This window comes from Eucalyptus grandis, chromosome 9 (assembly GCF_016545825.1).
Source record: "Eucalyptus grandis isolate ANBG69807.140 chromosome 9, ASM1654582v1, whole genome shotgun sequence".
NCBI classification, from domain to species: Eukaryota; Viridiplantae; Streptophyta; class Magnoliopsida; order Myrtales; family Myrtaceae; genus Eucalyptus; species Eucalyptus grandis.
Genome location: NC_052620.1, coordinates 37,004,383 through 37,016,186, shown reverse-complemented (window position 1 = coordinate 37,016,186; position 11,804 = coordinate 37,004,383). Strand labels below are relative to the sequence as shown.

The 11,804-nt window shown below is 39.9% G+C and overlaps 1 protein-coding gene across 1 annotated transcript; it reads left to right on the top strand.

Moving 5' to 3' along the window:
* The first annotated feature begins 4,113 nt into the window (after positions 1–4,113).
* On the top strand, positions 4,114–10,683 carry LOC104419626 (pre-rRNA-processing protein esf1). Its single transcript, XM_010031339.3, has 7 exons — positions 4,114–4,827; positions 5,591–5,665; positions 6,222–6,442; positions 7,712–7,874; positions 8,097–8,225; positions 8,952–9,655; positions 9,925–10,683. Exons 1-7 carry the CDS (start codon positions 4,246–4,248, stop codon positions 10,229–10,231), a joined length of 2,181 nt encoding a protein of 726 aa, XP_010029641.2. The 5' UTR covers positions 4,114–4,245; the 3' UTR covers positions 10,232–10,683.
* Positions 10,684–11,804: the final 1,121 nt, after the last annotated feature.

Sequence of the window (11,804 nt, the reverse complement as noted above, 5' to 3'; positions counted from 1 at the left end):
GTCGTCGGCGGTCGCTACCCTTGCCGGTCAATTTTTTTTAATTTTTCTTTTGCCAATTTTTTTTTATCACAAAGATCTTTGTAAATGCAATTCCCCAAACACTATTTTGTTCAAAGTACTTCACAAAGGGGCTTTCAAAGTACAATTTACCAAACACGGTTGCATTTTAAAAAACACTTTTAACTCCAAGGTCTTTGCATTTTCCTAAGGACTTTCTCCAAAAATAGTTCCCAAACGCACCCTTATATCCGACCCGGAAATTCAATTCGATTCGGGCTTGGAGTTTTGAAAAAGGATGTTAGACCTTTTGCTAAATTTTATTTCCTTTTCTATTTAGATTTTTCGATGCGTTTTTAATCTTTTGTGCAGTTCTTTTTTCTTTTTTTTTTAGAGATTTAGGGCACGCATGCAACCATTGTGTTTCAAAATAGTTTTGAAACAGAAATAGATTTTTTTATTGCTATTTCTAGAAAATTTTCTAAGCAAAAATAACCGTTTGATAACGACATAAAATTTCTACTCTAAAAATAGAAATTCGTTTGATAACGACACAAAATTTCTTCCTTTCAAATGGGATCAGCGGATAGCAATGGGCCGACGACCGCTGACGGCAGGGGTCGGTGACAACGGATGAAGGATCGGTTGATGAATAATGAGAAATTTTTTTCTCATTTCTGTTTCGAAAATAAAAAAGTAGAAAATTTCTACTTTTGATTTCTATTCCAAACCTATTTTTGAAATAGAAATCTATTCAAGAAATAGAAAAACGGAATAAGTTTATCAAATAGATTTCTATTCGGAAACAAGTCGGGAATAGAAAAATTGTTTCGGGAACGTAAATAGACAGTTTTCATGCACCCCTTAGTGTAGCTTTATTTTCTTTTTGGGGTTTTGGATTTTGAAGAACAAAATCCAAATCAAATCTAAATCTCATGCTTAGAACTCAAAGTTTTGATAAAGAATATATGCGCCATCTTTTAAAATTTAATTTAATTTCCCATTATGAGTTATTGAATTTTGCGGAAGCGTGTGTGCAAGTCTATGTGAACTATGGCAAGGGAGCAAGAAATAAATGAAAGCACAACCTAAATTTTATTCAAGGACTTTTGTGCTAAAAATATAATGGAGGGGCTCTCTCTTAGTTTCTAGTTTTTGGTTCTCTCCACCTAGGTTCTCTCAATTTGTTCCAGTGGTCGTTCATTCTTACAAGGCTGAGTACTCTTGCCTATTTATAGTCAAGTTTCACCAACTACAAGCTGCAACCGACTTTGACATTGTACAAGGAGCCACTCTTTTTGACTTAACTCAGCCAACTTCCAGCTGGCTTTCTTCCTTCACACGTACACTTGCTGCCCATGTACTCTGGCTGCCCACATTGTACCAGAAATTTCACTAATGAGAATCTTCAACTTTGACTTGGATAAATTGTTGCTGCCACTTTTTCCTTCTCTATTAAGTATGCTTAATTCTTAAGCATGTGTAGTTTGGTGTAATCTAGAGCTTTCCAAAAATGGATCATATTTAACACTTCTCGTTGATCCATTTTTGTGATACTCCAAGCATGCTTCTCAATATCTCGAATTTTGCTGTTGATAGTGCTTTAGTGAATATGTCTACAATTTGGTCTTCAGTCTTACAATACTTTAGCTTGATCTCTCCTTTGCTTTGCACTTCACGAATGAAGTGATATTTTATGTCAATATATTTCGTTCTTCCATGAAAGCTTGAATTTTTTTATATTGCTATCGTGGACTTGTTGTCACAAAATATTGGTGTTGATTCCTCTTGTAGTTCTCCAATGTCTTCTAAAATTGTTCGAAGTTATATTGCTTGATTGGTAGTTGTAGTAGCTGCAACATATTATGCTTCTACAGGGGATTTGTGCCACTGAGTCTTGTTTTTTAGATATCCATGAAAATGTTCTAGAACCTAATGTGAATGCATAACTAGTGGTGCTCCTCTTGTCATCATATGATCCTGCCCATTGCTATTAGTGTAACCGATCAGCTTAGCCGTTGCACTAGGTCGGTACCAAATACCATAATCAGTGGTTCCTCGTAAGTATCTTTTCCAAAATGAACTTGGCTTGGACTCTGCGTGAACTGTGATAGTAAACTTGTCGTATACATAATATCTGGCCGTGTAGCAGTAAGATATAGTAGACTTCCAATTAGGCTTCTATAAAGTGAAGCGTCTGCTTTTTCTGCTCCATCTTCTTTCAATAGTTTATCATTCATTACAAGTGGTGTTACCACTGTTTTGCAATTATTCATTTTGAATTTTTCAAGGAGCTTCTCTGCATATTTTTTTTGCGAAATGAAAATTTCTTCATCTTGATTGACTTCAATACCGAGGAAATAGTTCATCAAGCCCAAGTCTGTAATCTCGAATGTCTTCATAATTTCTTCTTTAAATTCTCGGATCATTGTCTCATTGTTCCCTGTATATATGAGATTATCCACATATAGAGAAACAATAAGTGTATCAGAATTACCTAGGTCTTGATGTAGAGTGTTGGCTCACTCATGCTCCTCCCGAATCCTCGGCTTGGTGAAGTATTCATCAATTCTACTATACCACGCTCGTGGTGCTTGTTTTAACCCGTATAGGGCCTTCTTAGGCTCCGTCGCGTTGACCACTGTAGGCCGCTTCTCCATCATGCCGAAGAGAGCCAACCTCGGAGACCACTCAATAACATCGTCAATTATGTTACCCGCTTCTGGTACCTGTAATAGTAGAAGTATAATCTTGAGCCCAATGGAAATACAAGGCCATGCCATAGAAAGGAAGTTGCATGGGAGACACCAGGCATGACTGAGCCATGGATGGAAGTAGCTCTGCAACTCAAGTTTTTCTGGAGAGGAACTAGAACCAAACCAAAATCCCATGAAGAGATAGAGATGGACAAGTTGTGGAGCAAAATGGAAGCTTCTCTTAGAGCCGGAGAAGATGGTTCTCCTAGACGAGGCCGAGCCTCGCCGGTGGCTGGGCGAGCTCGGCCTCGTCGGATCTGGGCCAGCTCGAGCTCGCCTAGCCAAGGTGAGACCGAGCCTCGCCGGCTATGGCCGAGGCTGGCGAATGGCCAAAGAAAAAAGAGAAAAAAAAAGTGTTTTTCAGAATTGTTCCCGAGAATAATAAACAAGTTTTTTCTACTTTTTGTTTATGTTCCAAATTTGTTCCCGAGAACAAAAAAATAGATGTTTTATTCCCGGGAGCAAAAATATAAATAAACGCATTTCTGTTCTTTTTTGTTTCGCGAAACAAAAGAACAAAAATTTGTATTCCGGAAAATAGAAATAGAAATTGCCAAACAAGGCCTAAAAAGGTCGGTCCCACAAGTGGCCTTACGTGACGAAAAATTTCTAGGCAAGGAGCTATCGCAAGAATGTGACGACATGTGATGTTTTGATACAGTGAGGGTGGTGACGAAACGGTGATCATAAGTGGTGCTAACGACGTAGTCCGATGACAAACTCGTCGCCCTATCTCGGACAGTTACATATTCGAGGTCCGGCGAAATCTGAATGTCACATGCTTCCGCAATCATTTTGTGCAAGGACCAATGAAAAATGTGATAGACCCCCAAACTCTCGAATTTGCTGAAATCTAAGAGTATTAGAATAAAGGACATCCAGGACAAGAAAAGAAGTGTGGCAACCCTAACGGATCGGGGGCCGTCGGGGGCCGTTGGGACTCAGGAGGCATCACAATGTATTACAATAAGTATAATTTAGATTTTTGGTGGCTTTTACCCATATCATTTTTACCTTGATAATTTTCATGTGACAAGTTCACAATAATAGTATCTTCCGACGTATTTGAAGTAATTTGTGACAAAACACCTTCTTTCATTGTTTGAGTTCTGTTGAAAAATGAAAACAATTTGACTTTTGAAGAAATTATGTAAAAATTTCACAATTGTCAATACATGGATATCTTAGAGAGGATCACGGGGTCTTGCGCTAGATGAGGGAAAAAAGAGAAAAAAAAAAACGGGGCCCGTAAAATTCATGAAAAGTAATTCAAAAATCTTAATATAATTTACTTTTTTTCAATTTGCAATAAAGAACCCCGTTCGCGCGGTAATGACAACTCGTTCCCTCTTTCGGGTCGAACCGTTGCCAAGCGGGCAGCGCCCTCGAGCCCGACAAGAACGTCTCGGTCCTCTCCTTCCTAAATCCTCGCCGCCTCCGCGCTTAAACCCTAATTCACTCTCTGAGAAGCATCCTCTCCACGAGGGAAGAGATGGGCTCCAAAGGCAAGAACAAGCACGGCAAGCCGAAAGCCGGGCCTTCCAATCTCGAGCCGAAGGCCGGCGGCCATGAATCCGCCGCCGGCGGCGGCTCCGGCGGCTCTGGCGGTGCCGGCGGCGGCGCCAAAGTCATCACCGACTCGAGGTTCGCTTCGGTGCACTCGGACCCGAGGTTCCAGAGAGTGCCGAAGCACAAAGCCAAGGTCGCCATTGACTCGCGGTTCAACCGCATGTTCTCGGACAAGAGCTTCTCCTCGTCCGCCGCTCCGTTGGATAAGAGGGGCCGGCCTAAGAAGCAGAGCTCGCAGAGCTCGCTTCGCCATTACTACCGGATCGAGGAAGACGAGGGGGACAGGGAAGAAGAGGAGGAAGAGGAGGAGGCGGGGCAGGAGCAGAGAGCGAGCGTGGCAAAGAGAGCTGAGCTGAGCGAAGGCTCGGAGGAGTCGGATTCGGAGGATGAATCGGAATCGGGATCGGAGGGTGAGCTGGAGAGCGGTGATGAGTCGGAGTCGACCACTGATACTGATGAAGAAGGGGATGAGGAGGTTTACGACGAAGAAGGCGCTGAAATTCAGGTAACGTTGTGTTCTTCCTTGCTAGCTTAATTTTGAATAGCTTCGTTCTTGGACCCGTGTTCTGGTATTCTCCCGCTACGTGAAAAAGAAGCACTTTGATGTCATTGGGATAACGATGTTGATGGTTTGGGGAGGTTGCAGTGACAAGGGAATGCAGCTCAAGATGAAATTTGCAATTCCAAGATTGCGACTTCCGGAAATCCAGTTTCTTGAATAAACAGTTAACTGATGCGGCTAGTTTGTCTAGTGAATGAATGAGAAAAGTTAGGACGCAGTGCTATCTTCCCAAGAAGAGCAGACTATATGCTGATGGTGCTGGTCGTCCGGATTAGGACAACTGATTTATTTTCACTTTAGTTCGTGAAGGACTGTAGAGCCTATTGCATGCCTTTACGAAGTTTCTTTTCCTAATGCTTTTCAAATTGATGGTTTATACACTATGGATGAGATTGATATCGATGGACATTTTTATAGTAAAATCTACTCAAACAGACAATAGAAGGAAAGGGAAAACGGGTTTTGCAACATCTGACACTATTTATAAGCACAAAAGAAATGCTTTTTGTGGTCACTTAAATGGGAAATAGTCACTTTACTGCCAAAGGAGAGAGGAATGAAGAATTAGTTTATTCGGCACTCCCAGTTGTATGACAGATAATAGTGTGCAAAACTTAATCCTTTTTCTGCACTATGTTTTCAATTGTTTTATGGTTTATTTGTGGATTACCTTTTCACATCAAAGTGTGATCCTTTTGTGGAACAGGAGGAAAACATACCAACTATTGACAAGGAAACTCGGAGGCTTGCTGTTCTTAATATGGACTGGAGACATGTCAAGGTATTGTACTCGAGTTTGGTATCCTCCAATCAGTGACACCTGATTGTACTTTTCTATTGTAAATGCAAATGACTGTTTTAGACACTTTTTACTCTTTTCAAGCATTGATTCGCGAATGAGAACCATCTTTGTAAATAAAGGGAGTATTCTGTAATCAGACGATTGTTTCAGACATTTTTTTACCCTTTTGAAGTATTTGATTCACATATTCCTCATGAAAAGAAAAGAAGGTTACCTCTGTAATGGAATGACAGTTTCGCACAATTTTGACCCTTTTGAAGTGCTTGACTCAAGAATCAGAATTGTCCTTGTTAAAAAGGGAAGCAGGTTACATGATTAATGATTGAATAACATGGCTTATGCGAGTTAAATTTCCTACATAGGGAACAAATAAAGCCTTTAAATTGGTTTGGTAGCAAGAGCAATGGCCTGACAATTACAGGTTTGGTCATTGTTGTCCTCAAATAGTTGCATTACCCTTTTAGTAATGGTCATTTACATGTCTTTGAAATGCCCTGGAATTGCCTTTACATTGTGTGATTTTTCTCCACTGCAGTCTGTTGACTTGTTTGTCCTTCTAAGCTCTTTCCTTCCCAAAGGTGGTCAAATCTTGTCTGTGGGTGTCTACCCATCTGAGTTCGGGATCCAACGCATGAAAGAGGAAGAAATTCATGGCCCTGTTGGGCTCTTTGATGATGAGGACGGTGGGAATGAAGATGACGATGAGGGTGAGATTGATCATGAGAAACTGCGTGCATATGAGAAAAGTAGACTGAGGTGATAATTTTATTGCACTTTGTGTATCTTTCCTATAACTTCTTTGTTTCTTGCATTGACATTGAGTTCATTCATGTGTCTTTTTCTTTGGTTGCCCACAACTTAGGTACCACGTGTTGTAATCAACCGTTCTCTATACTCATAGGAGATAATATTGAATAGTCAAGCGTGTTTCTCTAAAAATAGAAGGAAAAAAGGTCTTCTTGGATGCAAAACGTTGTTTCACTTGTTGCTTGATGAATTAGTGCGATTTCCTTCTCTTTTAGACTTGAGTATGCTGATTGTGAGGATTTTTTGTTTGTTGGTAAATGCTGATTTGGAGGATTTGACAGTCCTTAATATCCTATGCTACTGAAATTTCCTATTCCTGTACTATTCATTGGAATGAATGTCTGACAGTCAACATGGTAAGTTGTACATAAAAGAAAGAAATCAGCATGGTTGATATTGGAATATCCAGTGGTATGCCACTGTGTATCAGGGCCAAGAAGTCTATGCTGATGCCAATGGAAAAGATGGGTTTTTGTTTCTTCCTTTCTTTGTCATCCTGGAAATGTAATACATGAATTTTCACTGTGAATGGTACTTGAAATTAGAGAGGAATAAGAGAGGCGCCTCATACTGACTGGGTGTTTAGTTTTTTCTTCAAGCCAATGGACTTTATTGCTCATTGGGGTGCATACGTTTTCTTAAATCATATATTGCTTTAGTACCTTTTCCTACAGACTCTGTTGCTGGTTTCTATATTCTTGTCCGATGAGCTTATTTTGCTTTAAAGTTGAATGCACAAATAAGATTGTCCATTTGGGAATCTATCTAAGGCTATCTCTAGAGATGAAGAATCTATCTTGCTAGCTTGTATATTTGGCTTTTAGTATATAGAGACGTCTTTTTGATCATTTGAATCCTAGGGTGCTTGCCTGTGGTCCTTTTCTCCTTAGCAGTGATTGGATGTTCTGGTGACTTTACTTGCAAAGTTTCCTGCAGTCTCTTTTTGTGATTTTGAGAGCAGGAACCCTGGCATGTATACTGTGCCCAAGGCTGTTCCCATGTTAATATGTTTTCTGAATATTCCTACTTGTATGGACGTCAAATAAGCTGAGCTCCGTCTTTTAAGCATGTTGGAGGGAAATTATAGCTTACTTGTGGAGGAACTTTTGCAGGTTACTATTGTTAAGTACTAAGTTTCTAGTTGTCTATTGCAGGATGTTACTTCTTAGTCTTCTTCCTTTCCCCTTAGCAGATGCTGAGTGCTTATTGTCTATTCAGGTACTATTATGGTGTAGTGGAATGTGATTCAAGTGCTACGGCTGATTACCTTTACAATGCTTGCGATGGGCTTGAAGTTGAAAGATCGTCAAATGTGCTTGATTTGAGATTCATTCCTGACTCAATGGAGTTTAAGCATCCACCTCGTGATGTTGCAACAGAGGTATGGTCCTCAGTCGTATAGTGGTGGCTGAGAACTCTGACAATTAAATGGGAGTCGGATTAAGTCGTTGCTCTTCATCAACCAAGCTGTAGAATTAGGAAGGGATTGATTGCTATTATTCTGTGACCAATAGTCATTTTTTTCAACAATTAGAGGTACTAGTTAGGTGATAGCTTCTGACATTTCATGTCTTAAATTCTAAAATAGCATGGTTGACCGCAGGCACCTGTAAACTATGAGGCTGTAGATTTCCAAACTCGAGCTCTGCAGCAAAGTAAAATCCATCTAACATGGGATGAAGATGAGCCTGATCGTGTGAAGACCCTGAAACGAAAATTCAATGCTGATCAGGTATATATTCCTTGTTATGTATCTTGTTGTGTATGCAATATGTCTTTTCCCTTTTGATATTATTTTGGCCTTTGATGATTGAAGAAGCATTTCTGTGAATGGGTATGTTCTCTTTTCGTAGTTGGTGGTGAAGGGATAAATGTGTAGGAAGTATCTGCTGTCTGCTGCTATTTTCTTCTTACTGAGGTTTTACATTGTGGAAGAACATTCCTTTTTTCATTATTTTTGGACTTCTAAGCTGAAGTGTCTAGTAGAACTGTTTTCATCAGAAGATGCTTTCTTGTCTCATCATGCATCAAATCAGTAGATTGTGTGGGGAGATCATCGCCACGAGATTTTCTCTTTTAATTCACGAATCTGATTGTGCATCCAATAGATATGCTTATAATATATTCAACATGGACATAGATTTACTCATGAACAGATTGTGTCAGTTGGTTTGAGCATATGCATGCATCTTGGGAAAGTTTGATTTTGAAGCGGCCTTGCAATTTGCATCATTGTGATTGTACATGTACAGAGAGGCAACAGTTGGTTCTTGCCATTCAAGGAAAATCTACCTGTCTGTGCAATTACGAAAGTTTGCTTTTAGTTTTATTGGTGCTCCATATCTATTGTTCCTGCCTATGCAGTTTATGCATTTTAATTTCTTTTCTTGTATCCTTCTAATTGATAACTGTTGCATGTTAATGTAATCCTTGCATTGCCGATTTCTATTTCATCCAGCTAGCTGATCTTGAACTGAAAGAGTTTTTGGCTTCCGATGAGAGTGAATCTGATGACGATCGGGACGAGGGTGTTTTGGATGAGCAAACTGATAAGAAAGGGAGGAAACGTGATAAGTACCGTGCTTTACTCGAGGGAGGTGATGGCTCTGATGGAGATGGGGAGGACGAGAACAAGGATATGGAAATAACTTTTAATACTGGCTTAGAAGATTTAAGCAAACGCCTTTTAGAGAAGAAAGATAAGAAATCTGAAACAGTTTGGGAGGCGCACCTCAGAAAAAGCCGTGAGAAGAAGAACGCTAGGAAGAACAAGGCCAAGAATTCATCCGATGATGAGAGCAGCGACACTGATGAGGATGGAGTTGATCAAGTGGATGACTTTTTTGTTGAAGAGCCTTCAGCTAAGAAAAGTAAAAAGGGAACTCATGAGAAGAATAATAAGGCAGAGAACGAGTTCCAAGATGTAGATGGGGAAGGAGAAGCAAGCAGAGCTGAGCTTGAGCTGTTGCTTGCTGATGAGAATGGGGCTGATACTGGACCCAAGGGGTATAAAATCAAAACTAAAAAGGCCAAAGGGAAGAAGGGAAATCAAATGGCAGATGAAGACAAAATACCAACTGTTGATTATAGCGATTCCCGGTTTTCTGCTCTTTTCACTTCACCACTCTTTGCTTTGGACCCCACTGATCCACAATTCAAGAGGTATCTCCCTCATAAATACATTGAACAGGATTCAGTTGTGTAGGATAGGCTTAATTTGAAGTCGTATCTCGCTAGTTGTCGTTCCTTGGGGATAGGGAATTCATGCAGGCAGGACTATTCATGATCGACACAGTTAAATCCTGATGATAGTGTAGTTCCATCTTACATTTAGTCTTAGCAAGTGAGAGTTTTATCTTCAACTGGAATGAGCTGCTTGATTCATTAACAGCTTCTGTAGGTGTTCATAGTTGCTGTTTTGCTTGTTGCAGGAGCGCGGCTTATGCTCGGCAGGTTGCACAGAGACAGCAGAAGGGCGATCGTCCAGAGTCTGTGAAGAAAGATTCTAAGAAAGATGTGGCCAACATTGACTTACCACCCGATGACCTGCACAGTGAGAAAGGTGAGCTTCTGAAGTCGGATGTGTTGCCCCCAAGGAAAGAGAAGCACGAGTTGTCTTCATTAGTGAGATCACTCAAGATGAAATCCAAGCAAGTTCGTTTACCTTTCAACAGCAAGTCCTTGAAGAAAGTAGACAAAGTTCAGTCTAGAAGACATGAAAGAAAAGGGGAACACTGAGTATCAAGATTACTGCAGTCGACATAGAAAAATGAGTTTTTGATAGAAATTAACATAGAAGAGTTTTTTAAACGACAGTCTGTGGTAACCTCCGCTGCATAGAAACATGGTTCTACGCGGTGCTTCTCAAGCTTTGGAGAACCTTCGAATAGTCTTGTGCGGTAAATGTGCAGAAAGATCAGAAGGCTTGTGTTATTTCTGGCTTCCATGCCGTCTCTGGCTACACATTCTTGTATCATTCTCAGCTTCATCATTGTACTTCTTCAAGTCAAGCCAACAGGGTCATTTCATTTTTTGTTCCTTTTTGCCAGACCAGAGGGCCATCATTGAAATGGTGTCGTATTCCATCGTTTCGTGTTCCGAGTTGTCTCTTCTTCTGTTCTTACTTTTCTTTTTCTTTGACAATCCCCTATCAATTAATAAGAGAATCGGCATCCGCAGTTTTGATTTGAGTAGGACGTCTTCTCTATAACTTTACTTTAGACTTTGCACTTTTTAGGCTCCATTTGTTTGTTTGAAGAAAAACTGTTAGTAACATTGTTAGAGATAATAACTTTCGACTTGGTATTAATTTATAATTTATTCACTTGTTATTTGTATTAAAAAATTGAACTTGCTAGTATGATATTATATAGCCTTAACTTTTTCGGTTGCGATATTCAAGCTAGCTTTCACGTATTTCGACTTGTCTAGCAATTCCAAAGGTGCATTTCTCCCCTTGACCTGGTACGTGAGCAGTTTTTACTCATAAAATGCTCCTGATCAGTATTTTTAAACACAACCCCGAACTGACCACTTCAAACGGATGGACCGGGATTCAAAGCACACGGTACCATTCGAGTTTTCTCAATATATGTTACGAATTTTTCTATATTAGGCAATGTTTTACTTGATTTTACATTCCTTTTTAGTCAAGAAAATACTCCTAGATTGGATATATTTTGCCAAATAACCAGAATTTACGTGGTGAAAATTGACCCAGAAGGTTGCTTAAATTAGAGGAGAAAAAAAAAAACATGATCGAAGTTGTATTGACTGGTAACAACATTTTCCGGGGAATTATTCTGATTTAATGGGGGCCTGCTTTGAGAAAATACGACATAGGGGCACTGTCGGAGTAGAATTCTCATTTCAGCAAATTTCTCGACCACGGCAACCGCAGTCAGCCAACTTCAACTAATAGCACATGCATTCTGAAGTTTAACAAAAGTGAGGATGTAAATTGATATGAGGACGGAACTTGGGGTTGATTTTTGAAACTTTCCTTTTAGAATAACAAAAGGAGAGAGGCCAGAAATAGAGTGTTTATTTTTTGTAAATTGTCTCTCTAAGTGGTCGAACCGGTTAAACCGGGAACTGGAAGCCAAGCTGGCTCATTGCTCGATCCGAATTTAAAAACATTACTTCTAACAAGACTTGAACAGGATGAACCACGAGGAGATCAGCAAGCCAACTCTCTTGCCATCCAACCAACGCCTTCTTGATATACCACATAGCATTACTTTTACTGAGGTTAGAAACATCTCGCGTATTAAATACGCGTACTTTTTGTTAGTTAGTAATTTTGCCACGT